At 41.7% G+C, this 21,323-nt stretch overlaps 2 protein-coding genes across 4 annotated transcripts; both read left to right on the top strand.

Annotated features, from left to right (window-relative positions):
- Positions 1-474: 474 nt before the first annotated feature.
- On the top strand, positions 475-7,289 carry riok3 (RIO kinase 3 (yeast)). The gene is made up of 13 exons (XM_030768507.1): positions 475-887; positions 1,767-1,882; positions 2,213-2,355; positions 2,642-2,749; positions 3,218-3,327; positions 3,582-3,725; positions 3,870-3,997; positions 4,145-4,327; positions 4,493-4,652; positions 4,984-5,064; positions 5,351-5,440; positions 6,025-6,132; positions 6,426-7,289. Exons 1-13 carry the CDS (start codon positions 846-848, stop codon positions 6,534-6,536), a joined length of 1,524 nt encoding a protein of 507 aa, XP_030624367.1. The 5' UTR covers positions 475-845; the 3' UTR covers positions 6,537-7,289.
- Positions 7,290-8,430: 1,141 nt separating this feature from the next.
- On the top strand, positions 8,431-19,690 carry rmc1 (regulator of MON1-CCZ1). 3 transcript variants are annotated; one of them, XM_030768394.1, is made up of 20 exons: positions 8,431-8,562; positions 9,140-9,216; positions 9,311-9,395; positions 9,502-9,558; positions 9,647-9,733; positions 10,585-10,725; positions 11,046-11,149; positions 12,086-12,175; positions 12,544-12,649; positions 13,129-13,237; positions 13,509-13,553; positions 13,886-13,939; positions 14,082-14,210; positions 14,518-14,624; positions 14,996-15,115; positions 15,496-15,573; positions 15,870-15,974; positions 16,333-16,401; positions 17,573-17,798; positions 19,040-19,690. In XM_030768394.1, exons 1-20 carry the CDS (start codon positions 8,464-8,466, stop codon positions 19,117-19,119), a joined length of 1,968 nt encoding a protein of 655 aa, XP_030624254.1. In that variant the 5' UTR covers positions 8,431-8,463; the 3' UTR covers positions 19,120-19,690. The 3 variants fall into 3 exon arrangements, with proteins under 3 accessions (XP_030624254.1, XP_030624255.1, XP_030624256.1); XM_030768395.1 differs by lacking the exons at positions 9,502-9,558; positions 9,647-9,733; XM_030768396.1 differs by lacking the exons at positions 8,431-8,562; positions 9,140-9,216 and having other exon boundaries at positions 9,374-9,395; positions 9,502-9,553.
- Positions 19,691-21,323: the final 1,633 nt, after the last annotated feature.

The following is a 21,323-nucleotide window of genomic DNA, read 5'->3' as shown; positions in this document are numbered from 1 at the left end:
TAATTAGCTAGATACAGTGCGAAAGAGTCGAAGAAACAAAAAATCTAAATTTTGTCAACGTCAGTATCAAAACAACAGTAAATGCATTAAATGTAAATGACCAACAGTAAATGACCAAGTGAGCACAAAGTCATACAACTTCAAGGTGCTGAAAACGAACAATATTGTCATATGCAGGCTAATTTTATTTGCATGACTAATGTCATCTATTGTAATAATCACACACCGTGTTTGTTTATAGTACTATAGTGGAAAACACATTGAGTGATAAAGATCAACAAATTTCTTCTGTTAGCAAGTAATTAATCTATCCACCATCTTCATTAATTTTTTCGTTTATTATGAATCATCTCAGTAAACGCAATTAGGCCGCAGTTGGACTCTTATTTTGATGTACATTTCCAAGAGTGGTCAGCCATTTCCAAAAGGCCTCTGCTATATTTTGTGTATTTTCTACGCGGTGACTCCGTTTATATAAGTCTCAGAGTGTAACCAAATAGTCGAGTTGACTCTTAACTCGTTTTAGACTGTTCTATTTATTATTATTCGCGTATTGTAATTTGACATTAAGTCTAAGGTAGCACGTGCATACATAATACTTGGAGATAAGCTATCCTAGCCACCTCCGTGAGATGACTAAATCGTACCACCGATTAGGACTACTTTATCTAGCTACCGCTTAGCAGCAGATACTACTAACGTAACACTCTAAGTCAAAAGTGAAAGGTTAGCTTCCCAGTCTTCACGCTTCACTTTACCTCTTGCCACCGGGTTGTACAGCGGTCTGCGTTTAGCTGATCAAGTTGTTTTTTAGTCTGAATTACATCATTCATTCGAACAGAAGTATGGATCAAGTAGAAATCTCTAGCATTTCCAAAGAAACAAAGGTGAGTTGTTGTTTGACGACGCTAACTGATTTTGAAAGACACAAGCCAGTTGTTTATGAAGCTGATGTTAAAGCTTGTGTCATCCAAATATGTCCTTACAAATTTAGTCATTACCTGTCTCGCACTGAGATAGTTAACTTCTGCAGCTCGTCATTGCATTCAGACAACTAGCTGCTAAAGTTGACTCTTGTGATGTTGGTAACACGTACACTATACCCCTGTCTAGTGTTAAGGCCAGGGACGTGTCCAGACTTGTAGAGTTAGCTTGTTAGCTGTTTAGCTTCGTAACTAAAAAGCTGTCATGTGCGCTCAATCAGGAGTCAAGAAACTATGTAACATCATGTTTTGAATAACTGATTGCCCAGAATTTACTAACTAGTTGTCATAAGATACTTGACTTTTTTTTTGTTGTATAAGATAACAGATACAGCCAGCCAGCTTGTCTCGTGGCAGTCAAATGACTGGCCACTGTTAGTGTTGGATTTACTTTTTTTTTATCTATTCAAAAGTCACCCTTATTTCTTGACCTTAAATCATTAGTCGTTGCCAGTAATATTTACACACTTTATTTGTATTGATGCACGTCAGACTGATCAACACGACCGACGGGATACTACACATTCAATGGCTCTACAGCATTTGTTCTCCACGGCCATGAAGCAAAGCTTGAGTTTAATCTTATGAAGTGTATATCGTTGTCTTGAGTCGGACTGGCAAAAGTGTTGCTGACAAAAGTGTTGCCTGTGTTAGAGGAAGTGTCTTTTAAAGACAGTTAATTGCACAGTTCATCTATAGCCATAATACTATACTCATATATTACAGTCAAACCATTTGCAGACTCCCTCCTGTTTTTGACACATGTTCCTGTCTCTCTGTCAGAGTCCGTGGGGAGCGCCGGCTGTAACAGCAACTCCTTGCTCCCTGGCCGATGTCATGAGTGAACAGCTGGCCAAGCAGCTGCATGAGGAGTGCAGCTCTTTCCCCATATGTCCAGAGTAAGTCTGTCTCATATCAGACTAATAGGATGTCTGATAATCATGTTATAAACAATACAAGACACTACATGTGTCATTAAGGCTGCATGCTTGTAATATAATTGAGTTACATTGTAAGTCAGTGTACAAAGTTGTTTTGTTCTGTTTTGCAGTATTACTCTGTACACCATTAAAGTATAAGATTATCATTGGAAGAGTTTGCAGCTGCATCTGCACATCTGAAATTAGTTGTGTGTCTGTACAGCAAGAGTTTGACTGTTTTGTGATTGCGAAGATGTCCCAGGCAGTGATTCTCATTCGTTTGTTGTGTGTTTGTCTTTTTTTCAAAAGCGTTAACCTGGATTTGATCAGCTCAGAAGACAATGACACGTCCAGTGACCTGATGCTGGCCCAGATGCTGCAGATGGAATTTGACAGGGAGTTTGACACCCAGCTGCGCAGAGAAGAGAGGAAATTTAATGGAGACAGCAAAGGTAAAGCGGAACAATTACAACATTATATGGGCCTTTTCCTCAGCAACATATTCTAAAGTCATGCATGCTGTACCTGTTGACAAGAGTTAATCAAATATCCACTGAGGCAAAATCAAATTTATACACATTATAAATTTGTTCATTCTTTATTGTTATTGTCTTTATGGGTCAATGAAAGGTCAAAATCAATACGGTCAAATAGACCAAAAGCTTGATGAGAAAAATAAGAATATTTGAGAGAGAAATGGAAGACATGGGTGTCTGATCTGTCTGTCTCTCTCTGCAGTGTCTATATCCTTTGAGAACTTCCGTAAAGTTCATCCGTTTGAGGACAGTGAGAGCTCTGAGGGTGAGGTGGATTGGCAGGACACTCGGAGTGACCCGTACCGCCGAGGTGAGTGTCTTATTTCTCTGCACAAGTCTGTCTGTCTGTCTGCCTGTCTGTCTGCCTGCTCAGAGCAGTGTCAGTCATGGGTTTTCTCTCACATGACTGTGGAGGAGTACGAGTGCACTCTTTCAGATATGTTTGTTCACATGCTCCATGTGTCCTGGGTTTTTTTTCCTGTTTTCTCCTCTGGTGTATATTATTGTAATCATTTGTTATGTTTATGAGACATAGTGGAACCGTGATTGAATTGTATGGGCAGGAATCTATCTGTTCAGAATACTGTAGGGTTGACCATGCAGTGTACAGTTCCACTGGCCGAGGTTTTGATTGCATATTCTCCACGGAAGCAAATGCTACTGAACAAATACAGCGCAAGCTGAATAGTTTTAAGTGTGTCATGCTCGTCGGTGCCACGTCTTTGGAATTTGCATGGGCTGAAGATGTGGGCGTAATAAATGACAATCATTTTCACAGATAAGCCGACAACTACCCCAAAGAAAGGCTTTGTGGGGAAAGGCAAGAACATCACTACCAAACATGACGAGGTCTTGTGTGGACGGAAGAACACTGCACGCATGGAGAATGTAAGAGTGCTCTGTCCTGACAATGTTCTACCTGCATCAGTACACTTGTCAGTTTCACTGCTCATCCGCTCCTCCATCACTGATATTCGTTTAGTTAGCGTATCCGGGAACTCGTTCCAAAAATGAAATAAAACTTTGTCATTTAGACTGAATTATGGACAATGCATTTGGCACATCTGTTAAAGTATATAATGACACGTATAGTTTCAGCCTATGTGTAGTCTCATTCTGTGTGTGTAATGTGTTTGTTGCAGTTTGCCCCAGAGGTGCAGGTGGGAGATGGAATCAGCATGGACCTGAAACTGTCCAATCAGGTTTACAATGCCCTCAAGCGCCACTGCACAGCGGAGGAGCGTCGCAGTGCACGGCTGCATGAGAAGAAAGAACACTCCACTGCCGTGAGTACCCACTCCATTACACCTGTCACCGGCTGTGTTCACACACACACACACACACATACACTCTCTCATCTGCTGACACATAATGACATGATAATGTGTGTCCTGGTCTACAACCTGTTATGTCCCTCTGAAATGTTTCAGGAGCAAGCTGTGGACTCCAAGACCAGACTCCTGATGTATAAGATGGTGAATGCGGGCATTCTGGACACCATAAACGGCTGTATCAGCACAGGGAAGGAGTCTGTGGTCTTTCACGCCAATGGGGGCAGGTCAGCACTCATCATTTTCAGAGGGAAAAAAAGGCTTTTTGCTGATGAGCTTTTGTTCTTCAGTCATTCTTTGCGGTTCATCCAAATGTGCTCATGCGTTTTCCGTGTAAACGAACTGAGGGAGTGTGTTCTGTTCTGTTATTCCAGCATTGAGGAACAGACTGTTCCAGAGGAGTGTGTTCTCAAAGTGTTTAAGACAACACTCAATGAGTTCAGGAATCGAGACAAGTACATTAAGGATGACTATCGTTTCAAAGACCGCTTCAGCAAACTAAACCCGCGCAAGATTATTCATCTGTGGGCAGAGAAGGAGATGCACAACTTGGCCAGGTAACCCCAAAAAATGAGTGAGCACCAGTATAATGTAATGTAATAACAGGCGTAATATTGAGGTATAATATATCTGCAGTCCTGTGTCATGCCTCGCATAGACCTGTGAGAGTCGTGGTTGTGACACTGGGTATGGCATGACAACTGACTTTCCTTTACACGCAGAATGAAGAAAGTGGGAATTCCTTGCCCAGATGTTGTAATTCTGAAGAAGCATATTTTGGTGATGTCTTTCATTGGGCAAAATCACGTCCCTGCACCCAAACTGAAGGATGCACAACTGAACAGTGAGGACATGATGAAGGCCCATGATCAAGTTCTCCAAGTCAGTGCCTCTCACCGCTCTACTGAGCATGCTCAGCTTCACACCCGCCAAACACACACTTCCCCTGTGTTACAGGAAAGGCAGAGAGGATCAGAGCACAGATACTGTCTGTAATGAGTCTGAGGTCTCACTTTCAAAGTCAATGCTACTGTAGTCTCCAAAATCCTCTGCTTTTCACCCTCACCAGATTACTAGTGACAGGTCTACTCCACACAGAGACAGTACAGCTTTGACAGTGCTTATCCTCTGTAGCTGTTCTCTGTGCAAACAGGAAGGAACTCTGTGAGTGATATATATAAAAGGTCTCTGATGGTTGTTGTTGTGTTTGCAGATGATGCTGCAGCTGTATAAGGAGTGTAACCTCATTCATGCTGACCTCAGTGAATACAACATGCTCTGGCACAATGGACAGGTTAGCAACCATCTGGGGTTATGTACAGTAGTGTTTATATATAGTGATAATCAGAGTTTTCATTGCTGTAAATGTGGCAGTGACTGCAGTTATAGGGGCTCTTTGACTGTCCCCTGGGGTTTGATGGCCAGTTGGTGTTTTATCTGGTTCATGCCTGACTAGTGGGCAGTGAGTTTGTTGTGGGCCCAGTGTGCTAATGTGTGAGGAGGTCAGAGTGAGTTTGTTGCGGGCCCAGTGAGTGAGGTGTGGTTCATACATGGCCTGTCTGTGTGTGTGTCTGCTGCAGGTGTGGCTGATTGATGTGAGCCAGTCTGTGGAGCCCACTCATCCCCATGGCCTGGAGTTCCTGTTTCGTGACTGCAGAAACGTGTCCAACGTAAGTGTCACAGCAGGGGAAGGAAGAATGATGGCTGTCCATAGAGAGCAGGCCAGATCTCTGTGCTCAGGCTGTGTTTCTATAGAAACAATTTCTTTCTCTTACTCTCCTTAAGAAAAATACCTGACAGTCTTCAAACATAAATTAAGCCCTTCCTAATAAGATGTTGCATTATAAGCATTGTAGGTGATATAGAACACATTTATGCTCCAACAGCACCAGTCACCTGGGCAAATGTTCTTCTCCTCCACACATATTTAACCTCAGATATTTTTGAAAGGACCATACAGCGCTGTTTAAAAAAAGAAAAAGAAAAAAAAAATCTGAAAACTGTGAAAAGTGATTATTGATTTGGGAGGGTGTCTGTGCACGTGCACACGCATAGGATTTAAGTGTATTTTGACTCATTCACTGTCAATAACTATTGTAATGTTGTGGTTGTCAGTTGTCTTCAATGTTATATTCATATTCACACACAGTAGGGATGACTTTATTCTATTTTAAACTATTTCATCTTAATTCATGTGTGAGTGTAGTATTGGTGCACTGGATATGTTCTTATCTCTTTGTCTGTCGTCTCTCAGTTTTTTCAGAAAGCCGGTGTGCCAGACGTCATGAGTGTCTATGACCTCTTTAACTTTGTGTCTGGACAGCAGATCAGCTGTGATAACGAGGCTGAGTTCCTGGCCCAGGTCAGTATGGCATACCGCTCCTCATAGTTTTGTCTGTCCCTCACCCTGTCAATGTGGCTTCCTCAGAGAAGGCAGATGGATGAGATTAGGAGTGACAGTGTGACTTGATGCAAACAGAGGGACACAACCTGACAGTACCCTAGACCTTGTAGATCAGAGACTGTAACTGCCCTAGTGTATTAGAAGAAGGGGAAGACATACTAGAATGGTCTGGTATATTTTAAATTGGGGAGAAAATTTGGGAGAGGTTTAATGAATGAAGTAAGTAAACAGTTTTGTTCTGATCCCCACAGATTGAAGCCTTGGAGAAAATGAATGAGGACCATGTGCAGAAGCGCACTAAGAAGGTCGCCCTGGCCACCAATGAGGACGGACCCCCTGCCTTAAGCGACGACGACGATTAACACCACGACCAAGAGACCAAGCACTCAGACGACATGGGAGACACACTCTGTGTGGTCACTAGTCCTGATGAGGTGTGGAGAGGGGAGGAGGCACACGTGAGAGTGACTTAAATCTTCACTCTCAGGTGGCTGCCCACCCCAGCACCCTCACATTCCCTATCTAGCACTGGTGCCCTGTCAGCATCAAACCCCTGACGGCAAGCCAAGTAACCATCAAGTGCACTCCCCACACAATTACACAAAAAAAACAAAAACAACAAAAAAAATCAGCCCTGGTTTGAACTGGCTGATGAGCATTGCTTGGGGAATTCGAGACTGTATGGTTAAAGTGATATGAAGTGTGAGTGACAGACTCAAGTGATTTCAGTGGTGTAGCACGAAAGACTTGCATCATTATTCAGCTTCTCTTGCATAATTATTGAGCAGATAAACCCTGGCACCCCAGTGGGATGGTTAGAATTGACTTTTTTTTGTTTTGAGTGAGATGCAGTGATTTATGCTGATTAAAAAAAGAAAACCATCTCAAGTCTCCATGTACAGTCCCACTGCTGGTATGTAGCCCAGTTGCTGCTCTTTCCTGAAAAGGTTATCACATGACAAAGTTTTTCTAAGGCTTAACCAAACCAGACCGGTGTGTTTGAGATTCACTTTGAGAGGTTAACAGCTTCTGTTGATACTGTTTTGAGAATTATGAATCTGGGGTTCCTTTTGTGCATGTGGTATTTTGTGGTCTTTTAAACCTGTAGGTGAAGGAAAATAAATGGAAAATCATTTGATCTGTTTTTGTGCTTAATCCAGTCAGCAAGTACAAACCTAACAATACATGTCTTTTGGTCAAAGATGATTTTTTTTTTTAACTTGCATTAGAAATTTCCTGTTTTTGCTTTGTCATGCAGGCTTCAGGTTAGAGATGAATTTGACAATATTTGAAACTTAACCGGCACCACGAAAACCATGCAATATGTAAAGTAATAGATGGATAGCCCTCTTTGTTCAGTGTGGCATGTAACATCTACAAGCTAGTCTGATTCAAATTTGTGAAAGAAAAAATACTTCTTTAAAAACATGACTGCAAATTACACCAAAAAGTTTTATTTAGTATAACTCTGTGATTAGTGGCACTATTAATAGCACATACATTTTATGTAAATTCAGCCTAAATATCATGGACCTCTCTAATGTAAAATGCATTTTCACCTGAGATAGCTCTGGACACCCCTAATACTGTTCATTCATTCAGGGTCCGCCGAACAGGAAAACTGTTCAGTAAAGGAGTCAAAACACTCCTTTACTGACTCCTGAAAATCGTATGATCTGCCATAATGCCAAGGTGCTGCTCTTTAACTCTGCACATGTATGTGCTGTGTTTTAGTCACCGAGGATAAGGAGAGCAGAATTATCAGAGAGCTCATTTAAATAAACAAGACACCCAAAAATGAACTGAGGTATTTGAATTTTGTTTCAGTTGTAGACAAAAATGCTTTTGCCCACATGAGACTATTCCTGTGCGGCAGGCAGTGGATGTACTGCCATGAATGTGTTCTCACATTGTACTTGTTACCTTCATCACGATGAATGGTTTTCACTAACCACTGAGGAGTGTTGCCGGTTTACTCCAACGTGAATACGATGAGCCTTTAAGTGCTTGAATCTCAGTAAATCGTCATATTTTCTGTGGCTTTTAAATGATAATGTATATTAAATAGCTTTCTTCGGGGGCAAAAAACCGAAGCGAAGTGCCCGTACGCGCCATGATCGGCGAATGGGAGACGCCACGCCCCCTTCAGTTCTCTTATCATTTTTGTCACTTTTTACTCTCCATACTTCATCACACGATCAGGATAAACAGGAAGCGAAAGATTTGCCAGCAATATCTACCATATATTTCTGAGCTTTGAATGTAATAAAGCAAACTGTTCCCTTCACAATGACTGAAGAATATTATTTGGAACTAAGCGAAAATCCTGTGCAATTTGAAAGTGCTTCGAGTGTGAACAATGTCTTTTTTGATGAGGCCAATAAACAGGTATGGACATTAACTTTTGAGAAACGTTAGCTAAACATTGATCGTTGATCAAACTGGTTAGTTTTTCAAGTTTCTGCATGTAGAATTTGGAAATTTTTCTTTAATCTCACTCAGAATACAGCACTTATTGCTCATTGCCTTCTACATAACCCGCTAACCGGTTCTCCAAAGTGCCAAGAGGCATCCACTTAAATGTGTAGGTTAACGCGTTAGATGTGGTTATGAAGTTGCCTGCATGTGGTAAAAAAAGTCACTTCTGTCTCGGTCATGTGCATCTGATATTCAAATTTTATTACGCGCAACTATTCAATGCAATTTAACGATTTCAAGGAACGATGAGGAATCTAGACAGACTCATATTACCACCAGAGGATTTGACACAAACGTACATCGCATGTGGCTATTTGTAATAGAGTCACAGTAAATGTCAGCTTTGTTCTAAAGAAGTTTGGAGGTTCACATTTTCCTGGACATTTATATGCTAGGCAGTGTACTGTGGCAAAGTGCTAACAGTCCAGGGAATGTCATGTATTCAGTTTTTATTGTGCAAAAAATAACGCGTGTGACTTTGTCGCAGGTTTTTGCCGTGCGGTCAGGTGGTGCCACAGGAGTTGTGGTTAAGGGACCAGATGACAAATGTTCGGTAGCATTCAGGTACAGGAGATTAGTATTGGTTAAAATGGCTGCATTCCTTGTCTGTCGCTGTAAACCAGCATCATCAACTATCATTTATCATTTTTCTTCGTAGAATGGACGACAAAGGTGAGGTGAAATGCATCAAATTTTCTCTGGGGAACAAGATCTTAGCAGTTCAAAGGACCCCAAAGTCTGTGGTAAGTATACAGTAAATATTGCAGGCAAACTCACACAGAATTTTTTTTAAAGTGTTGTCGCAAAACCGCTGAGGAAAACTCATCCCTGTTTTTTTTTTCCCCCCAGGATTTTATCAACTTCATTCCTGATTATCCACACATGGAATATTCTCACGAATGTAAGGTATGTAGTGTGAAGAGAATATTTTAGCAGCGATTTTTAGTGACATTGTCTCAGACCTGACTGTTCTTTGCCTCACTGTTCTTGACAGACTAAGAATGCTTGTGTTCTTGGCTTTTGCTGGACAAACTGGAATGAAATTGTTTTCATCACTGACCAAGGAATAGAATTCTACCAGGTAATCTATCCTGTGGTTTAGCTTTGTGTGTTATATTATGTTATAATATTTTATTTTATTTTATATTATATTATATAAATGAGTGATGATGTCATGCTTTCACAAACTCTTTACAGAAAATTCACTGACTATTTCTCCATCATTGAAATTGTCGAATTGAAACAATTTTCCACTGAAAAACTGATGATTTTTCTTTAAATAAACATCAGGGATAAGCATTTAAACCAGAGGCAATAAATAAATACATTAAATTAATAAACACTAACAGTTAAATACCACTTGCCTTTAAAAGAGGAGTAAACGTCTTAGCACTGGTTCCTATTTTATATATCTGAGAGAGTCTTCCAAAGCCAGATTGACAGAGGCATGCAGGACAGGCTGATGTTTGGTTCACTGTGTAGGTTCTCCCAGACAAATGCACTCAGACTTTGATCTTTGGTTCACTGTGTAGGTTCTCCCAGACAAATGCACTCAGACTTTGATGTTTGGTTCACTGTGTAGGTTCTCCCAGTCAAATCCACTCAGACTTTGATCTTTGGTTCACTGTGTAGGTTCTCCCAGAAAAATGCACTCAGACTTTGATGTTTGGTTCTCTGTGTAGGTTCTCCCAGACAAATGCACTCAGACTTTGATGTTTGGTTCACTGTGTAGGTTCTCCCAGACAAATCCACTCAGACTTTGATGTTTGGTTCACTGTGTAGGTTCTCCCAGACAAATGCACTCAGACTTTGATGTTTGGTTCACTGTGTAGGTTCTCCCAGACAAATGCACTCAGACTTTGATGTTTGGTTCACTGTGTAGGTTCTCCCAGACAAATGCACTCAGACTTTGATGTTTGGTTCACTGTGTAGGTTCTCCCAGACAAACGCACTCTGAAGCTGCTGAAGAGCCAGAGCATTAATGTCAACTGGTACATGTACTGCCCTGAAACCACTGTCCTTCTGCTCTCAACAACTGTGCAGGGCAATGTGCTCCAGCCTTTCATTTTCAAAGTGAGTCACACTCTTTCATATGGATCCACAGGCCACCCTCACACGTAACTCAGTGATTTCTAAATGCTTTCATACATGAAAAGTCTGTATTGACCGAGAAAAGTTAATCTGAATCTGAATGAAAGAACTTTAGTTTGATCAGGGACTAAGCCTGTGGTCAAGTTTGACCTATTGATCACTCTTGATTAATTGATTTTTTTTAGCTTAAAAATAAAAATTCTCACTGTTATTGCAATGTAATCTGTTTGCTTATGTGACAGTGTGGTTGATTTAGTGTGAGGTGATGTGACATGCTGGTTGTCTGTTTTTACCTGTTGTAGAATGGGACCATGTCCAAAATGTCCAAATTTGAGATTGAGCTACCAATGGTGCCCAAACCTGCCAAACTCAGTCTGTCTGAGCGTGACATCGCCATGGCAACAATGTAAGACAGAAATCTGTGTACATGTCAAATTTCTGTATACTGTGCACATGTGGCACATGAGTCTCACACACTAACGTTGCAAATGTATACATAACACTTGCAAATGTATACATAACACTTGCAAATGTATACATAACAGTTGGTGGTTTGAGGAGAAGGAACTTTAGAGACAAAGGATATTAATTATATTGATTATCCATTGGTTAATAGTGGGACTGCAGAGTGGGGTTGTAGGGGAAATGAATTGATTGGTTGCAGATCCATAATCCAAAAGGAAAACACCACCTTTGAGTAAGATAGTTCAGAGTTACACAGTGGCTGCCTTTAAATGAGACGGCTCTCCGTTCACCTTACCCAGTCAAGTAAAAGTCAAATCAATCAAACAAAAGGACAGTTAAAGGCTTTGTGAATAGTGTGATCTTGTGTGAGATAGATCACTTAAACACACTGATCTCAGCTCATGCTCCTTTGACCCCGTTAGCATTAAAAGCTAATGCTTCTGTCTGTCTTTGTGGCTAACTCAGTAACAGTAACTCTGAGATAGCCAGAGGAGCATTAGCCTTTTACATTAGCATAAAGAGCTAACACTCCTATCTCTGTCTGTGTATATAACAGTTATGACTCCTTTAGTGTAACGAGCCGATACTCCTATGTCTGTCTGTGTAAATAAGTAATAAATTAGGGAGGCAAACTCTCTTCATACATTTAAAACTAAACTATAGACTTATCTATTTTCTCTAACTTATGGATAATAAAATTTTGATTTAATTTTGTTATGGACATGTAAAGCCCTCTGAGACTATAAATAGTGATACTGGCCTCTAAATAAGCTTGTAATATTATTATTATTATTATTATTATTATTATTATTGTTATTGTTATGACTCCTTTAGCACAAAGAGCTAACACTCCCATCTCTGTCTTTGTAAATGACAGTTATGGACAACTCTATGTCATGTACCTGAAACATCACTCACGAACAGTAAACAGTCCAGGAGCAGAGGTCGTCCTCTATCACCTGCCCAGGTGAGTCCATACTCCGCACACGTCCATATGCACTCATATGTCTGATCGCACATCACTTTATAAGTAAATACACAGTCCTGTGCCAAGTTATACTGGTCCTTATACTCAATTTATGTAGTGAAGTGAAAATCAAACACATTTAAGGTGCAATTTAAGGTTATATTATGTGATGTGACATTTCTTTTACATTTTTATACAGGATATACTTTATACACCAAGACTGTCTCAGACAGTTGGAGGGTTAATGAGCCGTATTCATTCTGATTAGAGTTTAAGTGAGGTACCGTAAAACATGGAGCTGGTATGTCTGAAGGTAAAGAGGGTTTGGGTTGTTGTGAAATCAAGTGAAATCTCCTCTTGTGTTATAGGGAAGGACCTTGTAAGAAAGCCCACGTGCTCAAACTGAACACCACGGGTAAATTTGCCCTGAACGTCGTGGACAATCTGGTGGTGGTGCATCATCAAAGCACTCAGGTGAGTTTGTGTTAAATACAGTCGGCCCACTCTGGCCTAGTCATCAGTCATACGCTGTATCTGTCTACCTCGTGTCTCATACTGTACCGTACTGTACCATACCGTGTCCCTCTCATGTTTGACTCATTACTAATGATGTGTTATGAGCCAGTTGTGAAGAGTAGACTGGTTGACTGCCAGATGATTTAACACTGATTATTTTTGGCAAGGTTTTAATCGTGTTAAGAACTGTCTAAGAGCATGAAGATGATCTAATAGCAAAGCTCAGTAGTCTAGTTGTGTTTGTGACAGTTGTGTGTTTTTGTTTTGGGCTGATTTGTGTTTGCAAAAGTTGTGTGTTTCATGACGAGCTGTGTTTGTGACAGTTGTGTATTTGTTTCATGACGATTTGTGTTTCTGACCGTTGTGTGTTTATTTCAGGGCAAATTGTGTTTGTGACAGCTGTGTGGGCTGAGTTATGACAGTTGTGTGTGTTTCAGACCTCTCTCATCTTTGACATTAAGCTGAGGGAGCCAGACTGTGCAGTGAACATTCACCAGCCTGTCCTCCCTGCTCGCTCCATCCATCCGTACAGAATCCCCCTAACAGGTACACACACACTCACTCGCTCATCACAGACAAACATCCGATACACATTAGTATCAGACAAACTCTCCTCCACTTAATCACATAATTATTTTTTTTTTTGACAGCTAGTGGAAAAGATGTAACAATAACCTGTCAGTATGTCATTAACTGTGTTTGCCTTAATGTGAAACCAGTTCAAATTGATATGATAGCTATTTGAAAATATATATGAACATAGCACTCCTCAGTGTGGCCTGTATTTTCCCCTCACCGATGTCATGTCTGACCACAGGACCTGCAGTCGCCCCCAGCCAGGCTCCTGTTCCCTGTGAACTCTGTATCCTTCTGTTAACCTCTGCCTCTCCGACACACATCAGTCCTTGGCCTTTCCAAAACCACTGACAGTATAATCCAGACAGAATCACACTTACACAGAGTGCTTGTGTCAGGTTGTTGGGAGTGTTTTGGTTGTGTTTGGTGTGCAGTGGGCAGTGTTGAGACATGAGGGTAGTTTGGTGTGCAGTAGGCAGTGTTGAGACGTGAAGGTAGTTTGGTGTGCAGTGGGCAGCACTGAGACATGAGGGTAGTCAGATTAATTGTATTGAATAATAAATGCTGATCTTTGTCTCTGTCTTCTCTGGGTCAAAACGTGTTCTCCTTAACATTTAGATTCGTCCACATGGAGTGTCTTTCAGCCAGACATCATCATCAGTGCCAGCGAGGGTCAGTGTGAAATATGACCAATGCAATCCCATTTTAACTGAGAAAAACAGAAATTTAACATCTCTCTCTATCTGTGTCTCTCTCTCTGTGTCTTTCTCTGTGTCTCTCTCTCTCTCTCTGTGACTCTTTCTGGGCCTCTCAGGATACTTGTGGTACCTGCAAGTGAAGCTGCGGCCAATGTTAACCCTCTTGCCAGACAAAGGCAAACTCATGGATTTCCTGCTGCGCAGACGGGACTGCAAAATGGTCATCCTATCGGTGTGCTCGCAGAGTAGGATCAGCGCTTCTATTCTCATGGACTATGTTTTTAGTTTCACAAAATACAGGTCATAACTGATGAAAGAGTTCTTGCTATCATGATATTATAAAACATTGACTGACAGAAATGAAAAAGCCGAAGTCAGATATAAATTAATTGAGTATTCTGTGTGTAGAACGCTTTGGTCTGGCCCAGCCAGGAGGATGTTTTCTGCATTTTTCTCAAGCACATTTCTCACAGTACAGATGCCCTGATAAGGGTAAGTGGTGTTTTTTGTGAAATGCTGGTGTGTTTTATCTGCTTGTGCTTTCCGTTTCAGTGCTTGTTGGCGGAGATAAAGGGGCATTGCCAGTGGTCGCTGTTGTCTTTGACAAACTCAACCAGGTGTATAAGGAATACCTGGAGGCTGAGCAGGCCTACACTGTGGTGAGAGCCCTTTTGCTTTACTCTGTCTGTCACCGGAACCTCTTTACAACCTTTCACAGGAGCCAGTTTTTCATCACCCAAGCACGGAGTCAGAGGATGACACTGGTCATGTGTATTCATCCAATGACTGTAACAACCTGCCTGTTGTTGTTGTTGTTGTTGATTTAAACGATATGGTCAGGCTGATTTGGGATCAGTAAAATTGGACAAAATCTTCATTTGTACAGAGTGGAAATTTTTGCTGTTTTTGTTTAAACAGACAGTGTTTTTAACTGATTTACTGTTATGAAATATAATATAATGTAATAAAATGCAATAAAACATAATATAATGCAATACGATATATATTAATATAATATGGTTGCTCTCAGGCGATGGAGTCAGCGCCAAGCCGCTCTAGCTCCGCCCACAAAAGACCAGTCCGCACTCAGGCAGTTATTGACCAGTCAGACATGTACACACACGTCTTATCCAGCTTCACTGAGAAAAAGGTAACTCAACACTTTTTCTCCTCTCTCTAAGATTTTAATTCTCTCTTTCCCACATTTACCTGCTTTTGTTTTTTCTCTAAACAGTGCATAGGAAACTTTTAGCTTAATGTCATTAAAAATTCATGTAAAGGCCATTTTATAAATAAATAATAAAAACATATTGTATGCTCAAACGGTTGCAGAGGCATTTTTTTAAAATTGTTGCATATTTTCACAAAGGAATTTTTTTTTTTACATCACTCCTCAGCACAAGCTTTCTTTCTTGAAAACTTCACTCCACTCTTGTCGTGTCCTTTAGCGTTTGTGTGTGTAATACTTCAAATGCATGCTTAGGCACCCCTTATCTTTTCTCATTCTGTCTCTCTCTCTTTCTCTAACAGGATGTGTCCCATAAATTCATCATAGCTGTACTGATGGAGTACATCCGTTCCCTTAATCAGTTCCAGATTACAGTTCAGGTATAATGGATTACAGATTACATTTTCAAGTGGCACAGATAACAGATTACAGTTTCGCGGTCATTGTCTCTTCAAGATGTACAAACTTACCTTAACATACTAGTCATTTTAGAGTACATTTTGCTTTAAAGCAAAGGTATCAAAATATGATGAACATGGACTTTTGGTCTGCTTGAGGTGTATAATTTGCCATGTCTTTCTCTATAGGTGTTACGTGACTGCTCTGCCGTTGTTTATAATATTCAGATGTATCAGTCAGTAAACTCCCTGCTCTTCTCTCTCTGTCTGTGTGTTAGCATTACCTGTACGAGCTGGTGATTAAGACCCTGGTCCAGCACAACCTCTTCTACATGCTGCACCAGTTTCTCCAGTATCACGTCCTATCCGACTCCAAACCTCTGGTCAGTCCATATGCTCAAAGCCATAAGACTTGAGTTTTGCCCCACAAATGACCTGTCCAGTTCTAATGCCGTTTGACAAGATGGTACCCCTGTCACTTTTCTCTCTGGTTTTGTGATGTGTTGTAACTTCATAGCACGTTATTCCTGCTTTTTCCAGTTTCTTATAATTGACGCTGAAGCATATCAGTGTTGGAAATATATCAGAGGGGAAATGAAAGTTTACTTATTTTAAATGAATGATATAATTTGGAAGGAGTCATATGAAATGCTACTGATTATGGATTAGTTTGTGTGGTGTTGTAACAGTCTGTGCCTTGAGCTGTATCAGAGCATTACAGTGTGTTTCTCTCTGGCCCAGGCCTGTCTGCTGCTGTCTCTGGAGAGCACATACCCTCCAGCCCATCAGCTCTCTCTGGACATGCTCAAGGTAAAGCTGCTCCCTAACCATAACCCTAACCTTAACCCCCTCTCTGGACATGCTCAAGGTAAAGCTGCTCCCTAACCATAACCCTAACCTTAACCCCCTCTCTGGACATACTCAAGGTAAAGCTGCTCCTTAACCATAACCCTAACCTTAACCCCCTCTCTGGACATACTCAAGGTAAAGCTGCTCCCTAACCATAACCCTAACCTTAACCCCCTCTCTGGACATGCTCAAGGTAAAGCTGCTCCCTAACCATAACCCTAACCTTAACCCCCTCTCTGGACATGCTCAAGGTAAAGCTGCTCCCTAACCATAACCCTAACCTTAACCCCCTCTCTGGACATGCTCAAGGTAAAGCTGCTCCCTAACCATAACCCTAACCTTAACCCCCTCTCTGGACATGCTCAAGGTAAAGCTGCTCCTTAACCATAACCCTAACCTTAACCCCCTCTCTGGACATACTCAAGGTAAAGCTGCTCCCTAACCATAACCCTAACCTTAACCCCCTCTCTGGACATGCTCAAGGTAAAGCTGCTCCCTAACCATAACCCTAACCTTAACCCCCTCTCTGGACATGCTCAAGGTAAAGCTGCTCCCTAACCATAACCCTAACCTTAACCCCCTCTCTGGACATGCTCAAGGTAAAGCTGCTCCCTAACCATAACCCTAACCTTAACCCCCTCTCTGGACATGCTCAAGGTAAAGCTGCTCCCTAACCATAACCCTAACCTTAACCCCCTCTCTGGACATGCTCAAGGTAAAGCTGCTCCCTAACCATAACCCTAACCTTAACCCCCTCTCTGGACATGCTCAAGGTAAAGCTGCTCCCTAACCATAACCCTAACCTTAACCCCCTCTCTGGACATGCTCAAGATAAAGCTGCTTCTCAGTATTTTCACCTGGAGGTTTCTTCTTCTCCAATCATCTGCTCTTTATTATGTCACTGCTGAAAGATGTTCACGAGTCAATGTACAGTGAGGCCATTGCCAGCAAAGAGAAAGCAGGCTAAATATAACACTAAGATTATGCATATTTGCTTGTTCATTTGAACAGAGTACTTGTGTGGAATCCTTACTAAACCAGGCCACGGGTGTGGTTTTTTGTGGGGGTTTTTTGTGTCTGTGCACGTGTGTGTGTGTGTGTGTGTGTGTGTGTGTGTGTGTATGTGAGACAGAGGCTGTCCACTGCTAATGATGAGATTGTGGAGGTGCTCCTGTCCAAGCAGCAGGTACTGGGCGCACTCCGATTTGTCCGCAGTGTCGGCGCCCACGACAACGTCTCCGCTCGCAAGTTCCTAGACGCCGCGCAACAGACCAGCGATCCCATGCTTTTCTACACTATTTTCCGTTTCTTTGAGCAGAGGAACTTGCGCCTCCGTGGTAATCCCAATTTCAATCCAGGTAGGACATATAAAGCCTCCCCAAAAGAACAGTGTCAGAGTAAATGTTGTGAGAGAGATTGGGGGGGAAACAGCTTAGCTCTCAGGACAGTTTCTGTAGAAATAACTTTAGTGGGTACTTTCCCAATTTGTCATGCCCATAACATTCAGTGCCGAAGTGATTTTCAATCTCTTCAGAGTGTTAAGTGTGTTCAGTATTAGGGTTCAGTATGTTGAGGTCAGCAGCCAGATGTTCAGTTTTCAGACCAGTTTCATATTTGTCACTTGTCATTTTTGATTTGCTTACTGTATGTCTTAGGTAATTCATCAAATTAATTTGACATTACAGCAATGTGTGGTCCACTGTACGACAATTCAGCTGTAAATTTCCCCCAAATCATTGAATTTTAGCAATTAAAACCCAAGTATATGATAGTGGAATGGAGTGTATGTAGGTCTGTAGAATGTGCCCTTTGAAAGGCTGTTATAGATATCTTTACAATCTATTCTTTTTCCCATCCCCCAACCCTTTCATTTACAGTCACGAATCAAACAATTGATTGTCTAATCAGTGCAACATTAGTTAAAAAGTCAGTAAAACAATATATTTGTGACCAGTTTGTATGAAATGTAGAAATAGGCACATAATTGTATTTAAATATGTGCTCAGAGTTCATGGTGATGTTGGCATGTTTTATTTCAGCTGGTCTCTCTCGTATAGGATTGTTCTGCTCTTATGTGTAGGGTCTTTTCTTTTGGCCCCAGGAGGACGTTCATTCCTCAGGGTGAGGTGCACTGATGTAGAAATGGATCAGGCTTTGCCCTGCTGAGAATCTATACAGTGCTCATGTGTCCAGGCAAACGCCTCACTGCTCAACTGCTCATAACCTTATTCACTGAGTACTGTTTTTGATAACTACGAATACTGATGAAACATAATATTATTATACATGCAATTATGATATGCTATTGCAGTTCTGTTGTCATTTTTCTTGAAAAGTTTGGGAGTGCAGATTGATTGTGTGAGTTTTATGGGCTGTGTGAGTCTGCTGCCATCTGTGCTCTCAGTCACATAAACGAAGGAAAAGGGTTTAACACAGTAAACACACCACAGTGGCGGGGGAGAGGATTAGGGAAACCCTGGAAAACCATTTAAATGAATTAATGGGTGGTCTGTAGATGGAGTTTAGGCTAGGGCGGCGTGGGGATATGCCTTGGCCCAGCGGGTTTGTTTGACCTGTTTGACGTCATTGTGTTTTTCAGGTGAACACTGCGAGGAACATGTGGCTTACTTTAAACAAACGTTTGGGGAGCAGGCTCTGATGAGACCAGCCTCCGTCTGAAGACTGAGTAAACACAGCGCTTTGTCTCAAACCGCCCAAAATAAACCAGCAGCCGCAAAACAGGCTCGTCTGGATTCATTTGGAGGTTGTTATGCACTAGACTTTATACAGTATTTAGATCCCTTGAATTTGGAGGGTGCCAAAACTTAATCCCTGATTCTTTCAAAGAGACAACTGAGCTTTACTAAAAACATGAGCCATCCGTACGATGGCTGTCCATTGGGTCCATGTGAATGCCCTGGATCACAGGTAGTAATTCTGAAACCTGATGGACAGCTGAGTTGTTCTAGTGTTTGGGGACGTTGTTGTGTGTGGACGGAGGTCACATGGGCCTGTCTCCATGACGACCTAGCAGATTCAGTCAGAATGCAGCAGATGAAGAGAGAACAGAATGACTGGATGACTGGTCCATGTAAAGGCATATAGACGGAAGCAACTGCTGTTCCACAAAATCCTGGATGTTAAATGTACATTTATATCATGTAATCGTCACAAACGCACCACTGACCTATGTATGATTTAAAAAAGTCTCCTATTGAACAAATAATAAATGAATAAATACTTAATCCCATGGCACTGCAGTGTGTACTTTCTTCACTGTATTTTTAAAAAGACAGGTGTGTGAGGTTGAAATATGCATAATGCAACATGTCCTATTGCTTAATTACTTCCATGGCATCACAGTGTTGACTCTCATACTGACTGATACTCACTCAGGTAATAATAATAATAAAAAACACCTGTGTGAACCTGTAGTCGTGTCTGTGTATGTCATTACATTGTAAGTTGGTCAGACTGACTGGGATGAATCTTTATCTGTTACTGTACTCTTTAACAGTATTCTCATTTATATCGGCTAGCTGGAATGATCATTAAAAGTGCACATAATATTTAAATTATTTTATCTTTTGCACCTACAGTCTCCCAAATAAGAGGGAAAGGCTTTTTGTCATACTGCATACCACTACGTCTCAAACACTGAGACAGGACCGTTTCTAAAACCCTGTGGTTGGTTCATCAAATCGTCTCAAATATAATGGTTTTACTGCCAGTGAATTCCCAGGTCTTGGCAGGTTAATAGAGTCCTGTAAGACACAGTCTCCCAGTCCATGCTCTCCCCCCTCTAGCACAGCCACTCTATCTAATCCCCTAACACAGCTCTAACACAGCCACTCTATCTAATCCCCTAACTCAGCTCTAACACAGCCACTCTGTCTAATCCCCTAACTCAGCTCTAACACAGCCACTCTATCTAATCCCCTAACACAGCTCTAACACAGCCACTCTATCTAATCCCCTAACTCAGCTCTAACACAGCCACTCTGTCTAATCCCCTAACTCAGCTCTAACACAGCCACTCTATCTAATCCCCTAACTCAGCTCTAACACAGCCACTCTGTCTAATCCCCTAACTCAGCTCTAACACAGCCACTCTATCTAATCCCCTAACTCAGCTCTAACACAGCCACTCTATCTAATCCCCTAACTCAGCTCTAACACAGCCACTCTATCTAATCCCCTAACTCAGCTCTAACACAGCCACTCTGTCTAATCCCCTAACTCAGCTCTAACACAGCCACTCTATCTAATCCCCTAACTCAGCTCTAACACAGCCACTCTGTCTAATCCCCTAACTCAGCTCTAGCACAGCCACTCTATCTAATCCCCTAACACAGCTCTAACACAGCCACTCTATCTAATCCCCTAACTCAGCTCTAACACAGCCACTCTGTCTAATCCCCTAACTCAGCTCTAACACAGCCACTCTATCTAATCCCCTAACTCAGCTCTAACACAGCCACTCTGTCTAATCCCCTAACTCAGCTCTAACACAGCGTCCTCTGTCCAGTCCCCTAACACAGCTCTAACACAGCCACTCTATCTAATCCCCTAACTCAGCTCTAACACAGCCACTCTGTCTAATCCCCTAACTCAGCTCTAACATAGCCACTCTGTCTAATCCCCTAACTCAGCTCTAACACAGCGTCCTCTGTCCAGTCCCCTAACACAGCTCTAGCACAGCCACTCTGTCTAATCCCCTAACTCAGCTCTAACACAGCCACTCTGTCTAATCCCCTAACTCAGCTCTAACACAGCCACTCTGTCTAATCCCCTAACTCAGCTCTAACACAGCCACTCTGTCTAATCCCCTAACTCAGCTCTAACACAGCGTCCTCTGTCCAGTCCCCTAACACAGCTCTAAC

Source organism: Chanos chanos, chromosome 3 (assembly GCF_902362185.1).
Source record: "Chanos chanos chromosome 3, fChaCha1.1, whole genome shotgun sequence".
Lineage (NCBI taxonomy): Eukaryota > Metazoa > Chordata > Actinopteri > Gonorynchiformes > Chanidae > Chanos > Chanos chanos.
This window is presented reverse-complemented; position numbering and strand designations above follow the sequence as displayed.